The sequence below is a fragment of the Hyposmocoma kahamanoa genome, unplaced genomic scaffold, assembly GCF_003589595.1.
Source record: "Hyposmocoma kahamanoa isolate Upper Pololo Valley unplaced genomic scaffold, ASM358959v1 64, whole genome shotgun sequence".
Classification (NCBI taxonomy): domain Eukaryota; kingdom Metazoa; phylum Arthropoda; class Insecta; order Lepidoptera; family Cosmopterigidae; genus Hyposmocoma; species Hyposmocoma kahamanoa.
The window spans coordinates 9646703-9666949 of record NW_020653852.1 but is presented as its reverse complement, the minus strand read 5'-3'; the positions used below and the strand labels follow the sequence as shown (position 1 = coordinate 9666949).

General features: G+C 34.0%; 1 protein-coding gene across 2 annotated transcripts in view; it reads left to right on the top strand.

The window, feature by feature from the left end:
* The window catches only part of LOC113230701 (store-operated calcium entry regulator STIMATE-like), a 24039-nt gene extending 4412 nt beyond the window's left edge, over positions 1-19627 (top strand). Inside the window, exons 3-6 of one of the 2 annotated variants that reach the window (XM_026464750.1) lie at positions 2331-2452; positions 5819-6018; positions 15282-15356; positions 15686-19627. In XM_026464750.1, the coding sequence (XP_026320535.1) occupies positions 2331-2452; positions 5819-6018; positions 15282-15356; positions 15686-15775 (487 nt within the window). In that variant the 3' untranslated portion in view covers positions 15776-19627. The remainder of the gene's footprint in view (positions 1-2330; positions 2453-5818; positions 6019-15281; positions 15357-15685) is intronic. The other variant, XM_026464751.1, reaches the window with a different exon arrangement.
* The last annotated feature ends 620 nt before the right edge of the window (positions 19628-20247 follow it).

The following is a 20247-nucleotide window of genomic DNA, read 5'->3' as shown; positions in this document are numbered from 1 at the left end:
GCTTGACGTCGCGTCCCGGGACACCCTGTATACGCGATTTAAATCCGAATAAATAGTTTCATTTCCTATGTGTAACAATCGCGAAAACCTAAGAACTCGATATTATGTTATTGTTTAATAACAGACAGACATTAGCTTTGTTTTAATTACTTCGTTTCATTTTTCGGAAAACAAAAGAAACGGGATAAAGAGAGAACTGTATCTCGTTTAGATTATAATAAACTGCCGTACACAGCATAATTCACGACCATTATAAATAGTAACGTACAATGATGTTACATATTAATGAAAACTGTATTCAAATATCAAACCCGTCTTATCGCGAAAACGGCTCGTTGTCGTTCAGTCAATGTGACCGTCAATGTCCAGGCGTGTTGGGTGAATTTCATTTCCCGAATTTCAATGGCACTTTTTGAGTGATTTTTGTAAAACCCTTTTTTCTTTTGGTTTTAAGGTTTTAAACGTACAAATAAGTTCAAGCAATGTCAATAATTATAAAATCACAGATATTTAAGTTAAATACAAAAAAAAAACGATATTTTAGGTCACACGAATGAGATTGCAATGACACGAATGATTTTCTCATAAACATAAATGAGAAAGACGGCACAGTAATGAGAAATTATTATTACATACATTTTATGGTTCACAAAAGGACATTTAGCATGTAACAAATATTTTAATATAACTTCTATCAAAACCCTTCTCATCCGTGTAAGTACATCTATCTACCTACATATATGTAATTAAGAAATAAATCTCACATATATATATATATATAATAAATAAATGTGATATTGTTAATGTCACATAAACTTTGTTTATGTGACATTAACAATGTCACATCCCAAAAACACATCATCACCACCATCAACACCATCATCATGATCACCATTATCATCAGCATCATTACCATTCACATCATCATCACAATCATCGTCATCATCACTACAATCATCATCATCACAACCGTCATCACCACCACTATCACCAGCTAATTGTTATATTTCAAGTAAATATTTGACTTAAAGTAACTATTTGACTTAAAAGTAGACAAGAATGAGATCGACAATAATATAATGTATTTACGTTGATTTTTGGCTAAAACGGAGATGCACAGGTTACTTCACTGTGCACAGTCCAATTCGACAGGAACCCTTTCTCACTTCTGCGAACGGTGAAGGTGATGCGGTATGAACTTTTGTTATTAGGAGGCTTTTAGTTGAATTGACACTAATGATAAGAAAAACTGAAACACATTTTGTATTCCCAAGAAAACATGTTTGTTTATAATTAATTGGCAAGTTGCGGTATGTATTCGACGTTTAAGTTATTAGAGTTTATCCTCGATGGAAAATATTGCGATTTCCACGAGTGTTTAATTTTTTTTCTTAAAGTTAGGGCGACGTGGAACCGGCTCCCATGAATGAGAAATTGCCCACTTTTTTAATTTTTATTTATTACTGTGACGTAGTAAAGTAGTCTTTTTATGTGTAACACAGACTAAGTAAGCAAGCAATCATATTAAATAAATAATGCTTAGCATTCATGTAATAACATAAAAGTTATTGAAAGGAAGACATTTTTGGAGGTTATCTGAAAACGACTCTGGTGCGGTATCTAAAGCTAGGGAGGGGCGGAGAGTGTCCATTCTCGTTACTTTTTTGTTCTCTGCTGCTAAAGTACTTTTATATAGTACATAGGTATATAACAAATATAATTTTTAGCCTTCATTATTGTGGTAGAGTGGCCTATACAAGGTCCTCGTAGCTTTTTTAACACCTACCGAGGGCTTTCTAGTTATCTCCTGATTTGTTTTCACGTCATAGAGTGGACTACCACCATCATTTGTTTCTTCCAGAGATGAAATAAAAATAAAATTAAACATTCTATTATATGGAATTAAGTAGTCAAAGTGAAGTGGCAACATTAGCAACTCGGTCCCCGCAACTACACATCCTTGGCATGGGACACATGACGACACTTTATATAATACGTAGCAAGATTCTTGACAGTGTCCAGGGGGTTAGTAGACGTTGCTAAAGAGCACTGGCTCATATCTTCCATTCCCATTTATTCATAACTATTAAATTTTGATTCCATGGGACTGGAAGCCATTTCGCATACTTGTTAGTAATTCGCCGTCCACTCCTAAGTCGCATAGTCTTTGATGACGTGTTAAGGATCAGTACCTTTAACAAAGTTGGAAATTATGGTCTTGTTTACGATTAGCAACATTTATTTCCATAACCTCGCCTGAGAGGAGACACGTGCTCAGCAGTGGGATGTATACATGAGTTGATGATTGTGATGATTCCCATTGTTTCCAGGTACATAGTAAACTTCATGTTGGATTCCACTTTGGGACTGTTGATCATATGGGCTGGAATACGATGGGCTCAGAACTGTGCCCGCACTTATGACATACCACTCATCAACTTTGGTGAATATGGTAAGTAAAGAAGTTCACATTTAGAAAGTATAAACTGAGGTTGCACACAAATGAATTATTTCGAAATTTGTGAACAAGTCGTAGTGATGGTTGTTAAAAAGTAAACTATAATTGAAAATTTATGTTTTGGGTTCTACTATACATTTTTAATGAATATATTTCTAGCTTACGGAGGAACAAAACTTTCTAGAGGAATTTCTTTCGAAGAAAATATTTATAAAATCACTTCAATAATGAAGAAATAACTTTTTAGTAAAAAGAATTTTTTAACAATTACTAGCGCTGTAGCACTAAACTTCGAGCAATGAAATGAATGAACAAATAAGTTAAAAAGATTCGCAATTGACTGCAACTTCACGCATGTGGTCACTAGTGATGCGACACTATAATCTTTGTCATAAAAATAGCAGTGACAATTTGTAATTAGAGACGAGCAAGCGCACGAGTTTTAGTTTTACTTTTTTTTCACTTTGTTAACACCGTGTACAAATCGGGTTAAAACCCATCAATATAATCGGGTTAAAAACCATACAAAAATACTTTTTTTAAATTGAGTTCCGTTCAAATTTAACGTTAATACAAAACATCGACATATTAATTTCGCTGATTCTGCCCACGATAATGGGCAGAAATGGGTTAAAACCAGCAACTTTTGGTACAAATCCGGTTAAAACCTGAGTGGGTTGATTGCGTTTTAACCCACTGACCATCTCTGCGCGACACTATAGTATTTGTTATAAGAATAGCGGTGACAATTTGTAAATGGTTTTTATAATTGTTAATACAAAGATCGAACACTAAGAAAAATTCCTTCCGTCCGGTTGGATTCGACCCAGCGCAGCGTCTTTAGCATTCCGTGCCGGAATGATCGGAACGATCCTGCAGAGCTTACGAATTTTTCTGTGCTTGTTGCAAATTTTTGTTTTGGTTTTTAACCGACTTTTTTGGCCAAAAAAATGATGTGAGAAATCTATGAAAGTTTTTCTTCACTCAACCAGGTACTTTTACAATTATTAGTGGCTGACTAGAGAGTCGCTTTAATAACCATAATATCAAGTTTATTGAATATCACAATGTTTTACTACCATGTTCAATATATATTTTTTTTATTCCTTGAAATTTTATTTCATAACACAGGTTAACCTAGCTTGAAAGTCAGGGGACAGATAACCTTGAGTCAATTACTAACAAGCCAAACATAGTAAACTGGCACTAATTTAGTTATAACACGCCATCATTTGTAAAAGGCTTAAAATAAATTATTATTATTATTATTATTTGTATTTATATACACATTGACACATTGTAAAATTGTGACATGGAAAATATATGATTAATGATTATATTTTAGTGTTGCCCAACTGCAAGACCAACACGAGACTAACACGGGTCGTGGTCTTGCATCAGTACACCTGGTCTTGGTGTTGCAGATTCAGTCTTGGTCTTGCTGCAAGAGTCTCGCAAGTTTTGCAATTACCTTAACAACTAATTAAGCAAAAATACCGCCGCCGATTATAGTAAATGGCAGGTTATAATATTATATAATATTTGATAATGACCGATATCGTAAACAGTATTACGATTAATAACGATTATTTTAAACTTTAATTTAAAAATATATTTGCATGATACGGAGAAAAAGATAGCCAGCGTAAAAATGTGCATTACAACACTAACGACTCCTCGAGTAAACTCTCTTTGAATAAATTTGGCATTTATCGCTAGGTTGACCTGTCGTTTACTACATCAAATATATGTATATCATATGGAAAAAAGTACAAAAATCTAAAAAAAACTACGAGATGCAAGAGTTTCGTAGTCTCAGTCTTGTTCTTGCTCAAATCTTGCAGGGTTGGTCTTAGTATCGCTACAAGTAGGTAGTCTTGATCTTAGTCTTTTGCAAGACGAAGACCAGTTTTGGGCAACATTAATGTATTTTATTTTATTCCATTATATTCAAAACACTCTATACATATATGTATAATTTACTTATAATATTAGGGGTTAAAGTATGAAATTGCCGTTTTATTGCAATAGGTTCTTTGAATTTTCATAGAATCTTCATGGTTTGAGGTTTTCGAATGAAACTTTTTTCAAATGGTTTCTGTGATTTTTTTTTTTTTAATTTGAAACATTTGAATATCGACTTTCAATTGTTTTTGTTATTCAATTTAGACAAGAAAGATGGATACTGCGAAAATTCGAGTGATTTTTGAATACGAGTTCCGACGCGGAACTAACGCGGCAGAAACAGCCCGCAATATCAATGCTGCGTTTGGAGAGGGATCTACTAATGAACGCACCGTGCGATTTTGGTTTAAACGCTTTCGTGATGGAAATTTCGACTTAAAGAACGAGCCACGAGGAAGACCGCCCACACAGGTGAATAACGATGAATTAAGAGAGATAGTGGAAGCCGATCCTAGTCAAACTACCCAGGAATTAGCGGCATGGTTTAACGTTACCTTACCCACAATATTGACTCACTTGCGTCAAATCAATAAAATAAAAAAATACGGAAAATGGGTGCCTCATGATTTGACTGATCTGCAGAAAGAAACGCGTGTTGAAACTTGTGTTGCCTTGTTGAACCGGTACAGAAATGAAGGAATATTGGATCGAATTGTAACATGTGATGAAAAGTGGATTCTTTATGATAACCGGAAAAGAAAAATGCAATGGCTGACCCCAGGTCAAATGCCACAACAGTGTCCTAAAGCAAAACTTACCAATAAAAAGGTAATGGTAACTGTTTGGTGGTCTCAGCATGGTGTTATTCACTATAGTTTTCTCCGATCTGGTCAAGCAATAACGGCAGATGTCTATTGTGCCGAACTCCGAACCATGATGACAAAACTAGCAGTAAAACAGCCCCGACTCATGAATCGATCTTCACCATTATTGCTCCACGACAACGCGAGACCTCACACAGCACGAGAAACCATTTTGACCCTTCAGGAACTGCAGTTAGAAACCATTCGTCATCCTCCGTATTCACCAGACCTTGCTCCAACGGACTACCATTTTTTTCGTGATTTGGACAATTATCTACGTGACAAGAAGTTTTCTTCCCAGGAGGCAGTACAAAATGCTTTCACACAGTTTGTGCAGTCTAGATCGTCGGAGTTCTATCGCAAAGGCATTAATAACCTTCCCATTAGATGGCAGCAATGTATAGATAATAATGGCAACTATTTTGATTAAATAAATTTGTTAAAAATTTAAAAAATAAACAATTTAGATTTTCAGTACAAATCGGCAATTTCATACTTTAACCCCTATTATTTAATGTTTGTAATCCTACAGCTTTCTGTTTTACTTATTATAATTTTTTTATTATTGCACTGACTGTAACTACCCTTTCAGGTAAACCACCAATGTGCACCGCTTGGCTATGCCAATGTGTGTTATACGCGGCGCTGGCAACGTTTGCCAAATCTATGCTAGCGCTAGTTCTGCGATTGCCGCCGGTGGTAGCGGTGTTATCTACCCTAAGACTATCGCCAGTATCTGATCAACGAATTGAGTTGGCTGTCGTTATGCTTATTATACCCTTTTTTGTTAACGTAAGTATTTGAAACAGTATTACAAACCGCCCCTTATAAGACTAAAGGACGTGACCTACCACAACATTACAGAAAAGTAATTTATTACTCAGAACATCAAACATGAAAATCCGAGTCCAACAATGTAAATATTTTTTTATTGTCGAAAGTACACAGGGCGCACTATAAGTTTCCGGGATTAGACACTTACATAAACAATATTTAAAAAGTAATTACAACATTTGAAAATTCAACTCTTTTGACTGTAGAATACAGTTTGTTTCATCTGACTGTCACTTGTTTTTACATTGTGGCGTCATTTTAGAAATTGGTTGTTTACATCACCATGGATTTAACTCTTTAAAATTTTCGTAGTATGATTTTGTACGACTGTAAGTGTAAATTAACAGCTCAGCGGAGTTTTGCTCGCCTTCAAACTGCTAATGACGATGAAGCACGATGCAAGACGACTATTTTGTAGCTGGTTTGCAGAATTGAAACGCGGTCGTGTGAATCTCAGTGAGTCCACTGCTGTGAACAACAAAAATATAGATGCTGTGCGCCGTATTATCAAAACAGACAGGCATGTGACATACCATGAGATTCGGGCATCTTTATTCATAGGCATGAGTCAAATACAGTCAATACTACACAAACATTTTGGGTGTGAAAAAGCTGTGCTCTTCTCGGTGGATCCCACACAATTTGACGGAGGGTCAAAAAACGGATCGCGTCTCTTGGTGCAATGCCATGCTTACCAGATTCAACGAAGGGGCGTCAAATTTAGTGTAGGACATAGTAACAGGTGACGAAACATGGATTTATAGTTACGATCCCAAAACAAAGCAGCAATCGAGCGTATGCGTCTTACGAGCTGAACCGAAACCAACCAAAGTGGCGCGCGTGCAAAGTGCCACTAAGCGGATAATGATTGCTTCTTTTTTAAATAAAACTGGACACGTGCATACTGTCGCTTTGGAGAATCGTTGTACCGTGAATAACCGTGACTATTCACGGTACAACGATTGATTGATACACGACCATTTGTTTGCCGGAAGTTATTGACAATCTCCGTAAAAATAACCGTAAACTCCGTATTATCTTGCACCATGCCAGTGCTCACGCGGCCAGACAGACAAATGAATTTTTGAAGGTGAATAACGTTGACCTTATGAGCCATCCCGCGTACAGTCCCAACCTGGCATTTTGTGACTTTTTATTTATTTCCAAAAATTAAGAACCAGTTACGGGTCAACGATTTTCTTCACCTGAAAAGGTTATCGAAGAGTATGAAAAATATGTTCAGAGATTGTCACGGAGGAGTGGCATATATGTTTTCAAAATTGGTTCATTTTTATGAAAAAGTGCATTAACGCTAACGGAGAAGATTTTGAGAAACAATAAATTGAGTTTTGACCGTTTTTAGTATTTTTTTCTTATTCATTCCGTAAACTTACAGTGCGCCTCACGTATAAGTTACATACATTCGTTACAAACCTTGATATAGTAAAACAAATACGATAACTCCATACAAATGTACTGCCCTCGGAACAAAAAAGGCACAACCGCTATATAAAGTACGCACAGTTGTGCTTTTTTTCGTTACAAGGGCAGTGTAGTAACGCGGCTTGTTTGTGTGCATGCCCGCCACGCGCCGTGTACGGACGCACACATTCGCATTATCCGAGGGTCGTGCAAGCGCCATTCATTATAGAATTAAAGCATTTTGCAAAAAGACACCAATTAGTAACATATTTGTTGTTGTGTTTGTCGATGTTTGAACAAGAGTGCCTCACGTTCAGATTTGTTCAGCATTTCATTTCTATTTTATACACCCATATTTGAAGTGCCAATCCGCGATGCTGATATACTGTTCGTATATCAGCTTAAAACAGCTTTAATGTTTTTTTAAATTGTATTTACAATCTATAAGTACAACTAAAATAGTAGTGTGACAACCCTACGCTCCGAGCGGAGTGTACGTTGACGAATGTAGGCCGAACAAGCGAGAATTGTTTGTTGTATTATATTATGAAAAGACACACATTTGAAGACAGATGCGACAAACACAGAAAGAGCTCTATGTAAGAAAAGTACGTCATGACGTGATCTTTTTCTCTCTGTTTTACTATGGCAACTAACATAAATTCTGTCGAGAATTAAGATATCAGATTTAAACCGACACATAATTTGGATGTCTCAATGTATGTTTTCATTTGGTTTGTATTTTATTTGAAGACACTCTTCGTGAAACTGAATAACTATCTACGCAACATAATGCCTCCAAAGAAATAGTGGAAATTGATTGTAATTTTTTTACATTTAAACAATTCTTCTGAGGTGTTAATTTATATAAATAATCTTTATATAAATTACACTTGAAATCGTCACACTTATTAAACTCTACTGCTCATTCGTTGTCGTTGTTGGAGATAAATTATTATTAAAACGTAATTTTCAGATAAAATATAATATAACGCAATTTTTGAGATAATACTATGTTAGTTGTTAAGTGCGTTTTATCATTACAATATTTTATTTAAACATCTTAGATCGAGAATACCTGAAAGAGCTCAACAGGTCATCTAAGTACGCAGAAGTTGTATATTAATAACGTTTAGTATAAAGTTTTTGTTTCACAATAATTTTAAACCTCGTAAATGGCAAATTTTGAATATCAATCGGAATCTTAATATAGAGGCGTATACATTGGCCCCTTAAATGAATTTGAGACTTTATGAAGACGACTGTAAAGATTAAATAAATCTGAGACTTTATGAAGACGACTGTAAAGAACAGCTAGTTTCTTTTTAACCAACTTTAAAGGATGTTCGCAGTTCGACTGTATATGTATATATTTTTTTGTATGTATGTTACGCAATGCATCCGGTATTTGTGAACCGATTTTCATGATACTTTTTTTGTTGGAAAGAGGGTACGTCCATAGTGGTCCCATTTAATTTTGAAGAAAATCATCAATCTCTAAGGATGGCTGTTGACGCGTGAAGATTCATTTTTATAAATGACGCCTAAATTTTATTATAAGGAGCAATTATTTTAATTGTAGATTTTACTATTCTCCAATTCAAGGCGTTTTTATCTCTGAATATACTTTGAGTAGTGAGGACCGATTTTTATTATCTCCTGTGTCAAGTCCCGTATAGTGGCGAACTAGGGGATGAATCCGGGTTTGCTCACTTTCCGGTAACCGATTTCAATAAAACTTGGTAATTATATGTAATTCCACGTACTTTTGAGGCCGGTTTTTATTCCTCGTATTAATGTAATGTTTGTCACTATTTCTCATATCTTAAAATAAATAACATTTTAATAAAGGTACTGTGACGTTGGTGTAAAAATGTTAATCTCTTTATACTTATCTCTCAAAGACACTCTGGGGCCCAGATTGTAAATTGCCCTAACCGGTCGTTTCTGCAGGACAAAGATTCTATTAATATCGGCGGTATTAGCCCAAAGCAAAATGCCGTATGTCATTAAACTGTGAAACTAGCTGAAGTACACCAATCTAGCTGTTTGGACGTCTGAAAGTTTTCGTTTTTTTTCTATCGCGTATACTGCTGAGTCCTTTTGATGACTTATTTATATGTGGACCCCATTGCAATTTAGCATCTAAAGTTGTACCTAGAAATACAACTGTATAATGTTTGTGTCCGTCTGTCTAACATTGGGTATTGTATATTTCACACAATTTGTATTTTTCTCGTTAAGGAGCAGGTTAGTAACTGCAAATCAATTTACTACTTTAGATGTAGCATTGTTCACATCGTCTGAATAGCTTTTTTTCTACTGAACGAACTATATACCTGGTGATTGTTGAAGCTAAACATGACTGGTTTAGATAAAAAAGTGATGCTCAGTAATAAATACAAAGAATATCAATATTATTACAGTTAATAAATAATTCTATTTCTAACTCTTTGCCTTTCATAACGTGAATATTTTAGTACACCAGGTTTAATATACAATTTATTTTATTTCTATGTGTTTAGGTTGCTTTTTTTACTGTCACTGTGTTACTATAGTGTGTCTCCGTTGTTTTATTAATTTAAATTATCGATTAAATTATCGGAAACGGAATTATTTTCAACAGACTGATTAATGTCAGTAAACGGACCTATGTCAATGGACTGCTCAGAAGCAGCCGGTCTGGTTGCGAACGATTTGGCTGAACTATTAATATAATATGATAGCAACTCTGCTATCTGTCCCCCAAAATTAACTAGTAAGATAATACCTATCTTTAGTCAAATAAAAATATTTATTATTAAAATTAAGTATCCATGAAACGAAATTTACTATAATGTAATGAAGCTGTGTACTGTTCTATTTAAGTTATGCCTTATTTTATTACACTTGTTGAGAGGCTATTGCTGAAGGGAAAAGCAAAAAAATAATTTCTTTTACATTAATTGAATTATTTGATTGTCAAAAATATTCTTTTATATTAGTTCAATGCGCAATTCAACGCGTGTATATCATTTTCTAAAAAAAAGTATTTAACAACGACTTCAGTCTAAAGACAATACAATTTACAGCAAACTACATGTTCCAAACAGATCCAAACAAAACACTATCAACAGTGATGGTGTTTTGTTTTATAATCGTCACCAAATAAGAGGCCAAATTTGACACTTTTCATCGTGATGCGAATAGGAATGTGTTCTAATCATGTCGCTAATCACATTATAGGATTTTTACGAGAAATCGATTCAAAATTTTAAGAGTTTGTGATTGTTTAGATTATTTTTCGGTTCATTTTCTTCAGGGGCCATAAAAGTCGTGTAATTCTGTTCAATTGCAATTCTGTAGCAATTCCTCTTATTTTCGTAAAATTGTCTCACATTCCGATGAATTGTATCCAATTCTTTTAATTTTGATTTTATAGTATTCATAAGTGGTTTATTATGAGAATTTAGTGTAAATAAATATAGTCATCGATAAAACAATTACATAAAAATATTAAATTACCAAGAAACCAAGGATTTCATAAATTTACAATTATTCGGCTGACAATAAGTTAGAAGTTGTCAATGTCACCAAGAAAGAATTTCAAATAATGTGCGTAATTTTTTATAAAAATTTTTAAATATTTTTTCCGACAAATCTAAGTGACTCGATGAATTTCGGCGATTAATTGCTTACAACATTATTTTTTTTTTAAATAGCTTGAGGACGTAACTGTTTTCAGAACTTTTCGGGGAACTCAAAATTGCATTTTATTTTGGAATTCGTGCGAAAACTGTACTTCAAATATGTTTTGTCATATTATATAGTGTTTCAATAAAACTTTTTGTATTTTCTTAAAACTTTCGTTGATCGCATTCAAAGTTACATAATATCGTCTTCTTTAGCTGTCAAATTTGGCCTCTTATTTGGTGACGACTATAGTGTTGAATTTTGTCAGAGTATCAGCACCGTAATATCGTGGACAGACGTGACAGCCTATACCTATTGGGAATGATCTAGACAGGCACATAACATTGAATATTTACCAGTTACATTTATCCATAGTTGGGGAATTAAAGTAAAGCCCCTGGCAAAATCGCTATTAGTTGCACAATATATTCAATTTTGCTTTAACCCAAGGGCCTTCCGCTTACTATTTGTAATTATTATATTACTAAAAAGAAAATCAAAGTACCTAAAAGAAAAAAAAATACAGTCGAGTTGAAATTATTGGTATTATGTTATGTACTTTTCCTTGCGGAAAGACAAGACAAAGATCTTTAGTCTATAAAGCCTAGTCAAGTGCATAGATATCGTTGAGTCTAGTCTTTTTATATATGTATATTTTTTAAATTTATATAATTGTTATTGTGTAGTCAGAACACTCTTGCTTATTAATCTATGATTTATGTTTTGTTTTAACACGCGCCATTACGTGCTTGCTAAACGAGATGGGTAGTGTGAAATTTTGTATATTATTTCGCGATTATCATATGTTATAATGCACAAATTAATCAAAAACCACAACATTACTTACCGAATCATAATTTAAAACTCTAAATTTATGTTCACATCGTTAGTCAAACTGCGAAATGGTAGCAATACACCGATGTAAATAATTTTCAAAGAGGACCGCATCTGCGTCCGCCATCTTGAATGTTTGACGACCAAGTAAATGATGTGCAGCGTCTTCACCGCACAACGTGTGTATAAGCCGCATCTAGTATGCTAGTACATAGATATCGTTATATTATAAATACAGTTTCATATTGCATATTTGATAAGCCTTTTTTAAAAACACATTTTAGCATTTATTTTTCACAAGAACTTTTGCGTATGGCACAGAACGATTACTTTTTCTGTCATAAAACGGTGTTGTTATTAGGTTATTGAGCAGATATATGTAGTTAATTTTTTTGTATGAGACAATCCCCATCTGTTGGTAACTTTTTTATTTTGTGCCTGAGGTATTATACCACACCATTTTACAACACACAAGTTACTAATAAATAAAAAAAGCAGAAATAATTGCCGTTGATAGATGAATAGGCGATCACCGTAAAGTTGCAGGGTAACAAGAAGGAGACTATTGGACTATTAGTTGTGCAATAATGGTATTTGTCTATTACACAACACATTTTTCCCGATAATCGAAATCGCATGAGATAGATGTTAAGTAAACATCCGGACATTTGCAAATGCAATTGTTAATCATAATACAAAATTAGAGAACTGCCCACCAATACAAAAACATAATAAAAGTATGTATACAAAGAGCAATGTTTTCCAAATGCAAGATATTAAGACAAAGTGTGTCTTGATACTAATACGAGTGTACAGTCAAGAGCACATCAAGCTTGACACTCTACACTTTAGACCGTTCTTATCGAAAGCGGCATAGAGTTGGATTTAAGTCTTAAGTGTAAAGCTTGACGTGCTCTTGACCCTATACCTACATAGTAACATTAGCAAAGTAATTTATAAGGCATACTTAGCGTATCAAATATGTATGTTGTATAAGTAATTAGCATGAAAGCGGTTGTTACTGTAAGTTTACATTGTGTATTTAATTAATAAATAAATAAATAGTATTAATTTAGTTACTGTAAGGTCATGCCAATAGAAATAAAGAGAAGGTATTTGATAGTGTTGGAAAATGACTATAGTGATAATTATATAGTTCGCTTAAGAATAGGTACATGATGAAAAGAGTAAGGCAGGGTAAACTAGTGCAGTTTAAAGCAAATAACTATTCTGGAAAAAGATGTACACGTTATTTAGTTCCAGAAATATATAACGACATTGATTGGCTTAGGAACGACACAAAATTAAGTAAATATGCACTAAAATGTAGGTTAAAGGCATACGTACCTCTTAATGTAATTTTTATATTTTATTTACTAAGTACAGTTAATACTAGGTAATGTTTTAAAATACATAGTAAAGTAGGTATAATTAAGTAGGATTGCACATATCGCCAACAAACTGTACAGCAGTTTGGCGACTTTCAGTAAATAAGTTACCTGCTGCATTTTTGTTGAAATAAATTTAAACAAGTAAAATAAATATTTTTATCTACACATGTCTTAAACCTTCTATGATGTGTTCAAAAATCGCAAATTACGACCAACTTAAGGATAAACTGTTTTGTTAGAACAAATTTCTTATCTGTGAAAATGTTGTTATTGCTTCGTAATAACATTGAATTCGATTTTATTATTACATTCAAATTTAGAACATCTCTCAAAAACAAAACAATTCGATTGGACCTCAATTCTAATATCAGTCGAGATTAAGTTTTATTCGAAATGAAATGTCAATAGCAAACTATTTTGACAATTTTACACATTACTTGATATTGAACGATATGATAATTGGGGGCGATTCTAGTTTGTCTATGAATTAATAAATAAAAACTACTATGCGTAAGAAAAGTTTTTATTTACCGCCACTTCGCCAGCCGTAACATGCGGTTCATGAACACATCACAGAGAGCTTATAATATGTGTATAGATAAAACAGTGTATGTAACTGTACATAATTAGGCATTAAAACACACGTGAGGTCACACTCGTATTTTAATGCTTTTCAATATGTACCTAAGGTTCAACTCACACTGGTGCAGAGTCGCGTCGCGTCGCGTCATATTTTTCGCCTATAGCATATTCATCTCTATTTTCCCATTATTACACACACACACTACACACATTTGTGTTTTAAATATGGAATCGAGAGGCGACGCGCGACTACGCGCGTCGACGCTTGGTAGCATCCGAGCGGCATCGCGCGTCGTCGCGCGTCGCCGTGCGTCACTTGGGCGCCGTGAGGCGTCAGACGCCGACCACACTGTGATCCCGGCGCACTAATGCGTCGACGCGCGTCGCCAGGCGGTGTAGCTGCAAAACAGCACGCGACGCGACGCTTCGACTCTGCGCCAGTGTGAGTTGAGCCTAACAGTCACCTAAGTTACTATTATGATACAACTTTGTTAAAGCGTCGGTCACGGTACGGTCAGGTCGCTGATTCATGTCGTAGTTATGTTCGATTTTTGTATTAAAATCGTAACGAACTAGTGGAGTAACTTAACAAAATCACAAAAATAATTGATTATTGTGGGAGTAAAACATCGTGATATTCAATAAACTTCATTACAACTTTTAACTTTGTTATTAATACACTGCAACTATCGGATAGTTCTGCATCATCACTTTATTACATTGAATTAAATTGATATAAATGAAGAACTGACCAGCCCAGACGTGCTTATTATTATATTCTCATTGAAAAATATGCATTGATAAACCTAACTATAAAAGTGTTTCTTTTCCTTATAAGCGATTTATTGCGTTATATTTTTACGGTTTTATTACCTGTTGTTGACGTATATGTATAGGTAATTATTTGCGTACTACATGTTGTACCTCTTTTTGTGACTTACGTAAGCTGAATATTTTTTAGATAACTAGCATCTGTGTAAATAAATAATATATAAATGTATAGGAAATTTAACACAATGTAAATCATAAATTAGTATTATGACACTAATGGTTTGCGTCAATGATTTGATGCTGTAATTTTGCAGCATAATTGTCAGTTATGAATTAGCATATCTCCTCAAGAATGCTAAATACGTGTAGCTCACCAAAATCTTCCTGTGTTATTTAAGAACATTGCTCTGTTATTACTGTGTTGGCCTGCCAAAATCATCAACTGCTTTGCCCTATGTATGACGTTGTCTGCCTTTCCTTGATGAATTAAATTTCAAGCAGTACGTATGTAATGAATTCCTTTTCTTGAATTGTATGTTGTATTTACAGATTTTAATATTCTGGGTGACAGACAACTTCCTGATGTACCATCCGAGGGGTGTTAGCTCTAAAATTAAAACGAAGGTATGTCCAGATGTTCTATGTCTCTTTATTAACATTATTAGTACATTTGGAACGCCAATGCATTCCAGTTCTGGGTACGGTTCTAAAGTAGGGTAAGCCATAGTCCACCACAATGTGGGCTGAGAACTTTATAGCAGTAGAACTTCTTGTGAAAGAGTTCGTCCAGGGAAGATTGCCACTATACCTATTTCTGCCGTCAAGCTGTTACTGTATACTGTATGTAGTGTTTGTGAAAATTTTCTACATCATGCCGACTCCTCATAAAATTTTCCTTAGCAAGAGATAAAAAATTATGAGAAAATATCCAGCATACGTGCATACATTTGCAGGTGCGTTATCAATCAATAAAGAAAGATAAGTCAGGGTCCGAAGACGATGAGCAATCGGCGGATGAGCGTCTACTCGGCGCGAGCGTATGACCACACAAAAAGCCCATTGCTCTACGGGCTTGATCGCAATATCCTAGATAAGTACGACTTGCCTTTGTCATTGTAACTTACTGTTTTTAATATTATTCTTCTTGGATTATAACATATAATCCAATAAAGACTGACAGTTGGGTGATGTCGAAATTTAAAGAACGTTGACGTCAAAACCATTATTAGTTGTAGGTAGGTTTTGCACAGGTTCATCAAGGATATAAAAATAGAAATTTGACGGATTTAGTCCTCTTCGCGATGCTACAGAGGCGCAGGTGATGATGACGTAGGGAATCGTGCGGGGAGGGGGAGGCAGGCGCTATTATAGAGCTATTTTGATGCAGCTCAGTGCACTTGCTACGCGGTGAGCAGTACACGTTTTGACGGGTCGTGATCGCTCTGTGAAGCATACATACGAGATTACATTCCCGAGATAAATCGATCTATTTTCGGACACAAAATTAGTAGTTAGGCTTAGCAATTGACATTTAGCATATTTTTAAGAAAAGAAAATTTCTGCCCGATTGCTGCAGAATATCAACAAGATATAAATTTAAATAAAGCAATAACAGAACTTCCGAGATTATCGAAAAAGTGTGTGTAGGATTGCATAACTAGACAAGACATTGAAACAGAATAATCAACGTTTGAAGTCTCTGAGAAAAATATTTCCCTTTGTTTAAAAAATAAATAAAATATATCTCGTGTGTGTTTATTTTATTTCAATTTTTTATATATTTTTTTGGTATCTGCCATATTATTTAATAAAGTATAATTATTTTCATTCGGTCTACGTCAAATAGATAATGGTGCCATTGATGCCTTAACACGCCATTAAGCAATCATAATCATAACTAAATGTTTAAACTGTCCTCAAATGTTTTCATCTCGTGTGCATCGCACTGCATCACGCACCCACCTCCTGCTCCTGTAGCGTAGCGGTCGAGAACTGCCTTATGCGACTTTTCTATACGTAATTAGTAACACTGTATAGACACTAAAACGTAAGGCGTATTACAGACACGTTTGTCAATCTAACATACAATTGAAAAACTGGTAGCTGTTGTTCATCGCGTACTTACGACTGACAGGTTATGTTTGGTCTCTCGCCATGTTGCGAAAATTGAAAAAATGATATTACTTGCTTAGATGTTAAACATCAAGCAAGCGCTACCATTTCAGTGTCCAAAGGTAACTTTAAATCTACACCATTTTTAAGTTGTAAGTCTTTTAAGTCTAATTATGAAGAGTTGCTCAATGGTTTTGAGATTTATGAGGCTAAGTTTATCTAAGTTAATTATTTTAAATCGTGTAATGACAAGGGCAAGTGTAAAATGGTGAATATAATCATTTAATAAGGGATACACATATTTTTACATTATGTTACATACATAGACTCTATTGAAATTGTAACTATCATAACGTAAATATTCATTAGACATGTTTTTTATTGAGTTATTAATATTATTTATTTGTTATTCAGGATTTTTTATAGTATAAATATGACCAAAGCTGTATAGGCTTCGTAGGAATTGTTTTAGGTGGATATTACAATAATTTTTTTTCGAGTACTGTACCCTGAAAGAGAGTTAATCAAACTCTGCCTTGTGAATTTAAGAATATTTATGAATTTGCGATATAGCAATGTTTACCTTTGTTGTCAGAAAAAACAACAGTGAATGTTAAGGTAGTATAGTTTATATACAAAACATAAAGATTCATTTTAATTAGCACTTTCCAAATCCTTGAAATGTATCATTATAACAATAGCATATCGAATATATTTTGTAAAGTTTTTGCGTATATTTATCGAAATCAACTTGAATACTCATTGATGCTATTAAATGTATTATATGGTAGTTTGTTAAATAACAATGAGCTTCTTATAAATATTTACATTTGACATATATATTATAATAATGACTTTCCTAATAAAGTCGGGACAACTTTATGTTTAATGTCCATCAGTCGTTACCAGCCTACTAAAGCCTCTCGCAGCGCCTGAACGTAGTACTTTCTAACGTTTTGTGTACAGATTAGTTACCTTTAAATGATCCGTTTATAAAACCAGATGAGGTGGGCAAAAACTGCACCGATTTATTTGGTCAATAATTGATGATTAAAATGTGGAGCTTCATTTTTCTAATTCTTATTAAGGGCTTCGTATTAACGCCATATGCTTAGAGCTGTGTACAAAATTGGCCATTTTGCTTAATGTACAAAATATTAGATAAAAATATTTTTATATACTTAATTTTTTAAATGAAATTATTTATAATGTTCCTAGAGTGGTATTAGTACTTAGATCCACATAGTAGTGCCATGTGTATTGAAAAATGTACATTTGACATCGAATAAAGACTGAAAAAGTCGCTGAAAATGTTATAATCTTCCAATTGTTCCTGTTTGTATACTTTTTCTATGATTATATAAAAAATTAGAAATTAATATCACAACATTCCATTGTGTAATCTATTGGTGCAATTCTCAAAGAACTCATTTGTAGACTTGTTTGTTTGTTGTCTTTTTATCAGTACTTATCAAGGGCTCACGTGAAAATTATGAATATTTGAATGTAAACAATTTTCGTAGAAATCGGATGGCGGACCACAATAGGGGTGTTTGGAAAGAAATAGTGGAGGCCTTTGCCCTGCAATGGGACACATTACTGGCGATATATAATAAAACTCTGCCTGTAAAGCTTCGAATATCTATGCCTTATATTTATAACATATTTTTTGCCTGTTTTTGTTTACTGTTTCTCGTGCGTTATAACGATTGGTTCACAATAAATCTAAATTATATTCAATAGTGCAGCACTCGTCTCAAACGCAAAAATAACTCTTTCAACAACTAATATTCTAAAGGCTCGGGGTCTTTATTGTCCTGATGCTCGGCAAATTGTCCCTCTATTTACTATTTATTTCTCGTCACTCGCAAATAGCTACGAAATGTCAGTGAATGTCACACTTATCTTTTTGACACGCAGCCCTTGTGGCACTCATTGTTAGCTGCCTTAATTGTATATATTTGTTTTATAATATTATAATTTGGAGATTTTGTTATAGTTGTACTACGTCCTAATATTGCCTAATAGTTTTCTCTCTTTCCTTTAGTATTTCAACATCAACACTTCACGTGTCAAGGTACGAACGCAAAACGTTGCGTCTTCGATAAGGGGCCTATGATTTACAACCATCTAATGACACGGTTTTAGTGATAAATTTTATTGTTTCAAATTAAGGAAAGACTCATTAGTACCTTGTGACTATAGTTTTAAACTGAAATTGATTCGATCTGAGTATATTTTCATTATAAAATATTTGTGATTCTGTAAATAAAGTTATATTTCTGGAGCTGTGTCTTCCGTCTTACACATTCTGTTTTTAATTTGCGCATGAAACTAATATTACATAGTATTGGACAACTCAAATAGGAATACGACCCTATCTATATTTCGGCATTACAGAATGTATACTTTTCCTATGCGAAAAAAAAAATAGTACTACAGAAAAATGATAGACGGATCAAGTACAGACCTGACTGAACGTTAGGTTATCAGGTCTGCAGACAGAATAATTTTGAGACCCTTCCGCATCATATTCATACTTGAACTATGCAATTTTACTTTCAATGCGTGTCGTATGCATACAAGGTATGTAAATAAGATATATATTACCGAGTGTACGTGCACTGTATATTATGTGCAACTGTTCACAATTGACCGAATATAATTTACAAACCGTGTTCGGTATTGTTTCCTTTAGTAATGTGAAAACCATATATCATACCTATATGCAACAAAAGTAATTACTGATGAGGTATCAGCTGAGGATTCTATGTGATATAAGTAACGAATAAGAAGGGATTTTTTTACAATCATCCCTTTAAAACATATAAATATTTAAATCTGTTGCATGGAAATTTCAACAAAAAAATATTTAAACATTTGAAATAGTGATATTTTAGTTCTTTAAAAGATATGTTTTTTTTAAATCAACTCTAAAAATGTCAAATAGGGTTGATGGGAATTCTGTGATTTTAGAAGTAAATCAATTCATCTTCTAGCTCGACATGGAATAATTAAATATCTCTTTTATTGTTTTGATAAATAAAGCATGAATGATATGTTCCAACGTGTGGGTTTTCTTTACGCACTGTAGTATAATATATTTTTCAATTTCTTAACTCATTGTCAAAAATGCGCAGAAAAACCATCCCTCTTCTATAATAATGAAAGTGTTGTAATCGAAGCACCTACTTTAACGATGTTTGATGATATACCTAATCCAGATGTTTTGATGGAGGGGATGGAGCTTGGGGACTGGTAGTGATTCAAAAATGGTGCAGCCGGGATAAACTTATTCCAGCGTGGACAGTAAAACACCTTAAGAACTTCAAAACGGCGTAACGACAATCTAGTTTTTTTACGACTAGAACCGGCTAAATCACGACTTTTTTAGTGTAATCAT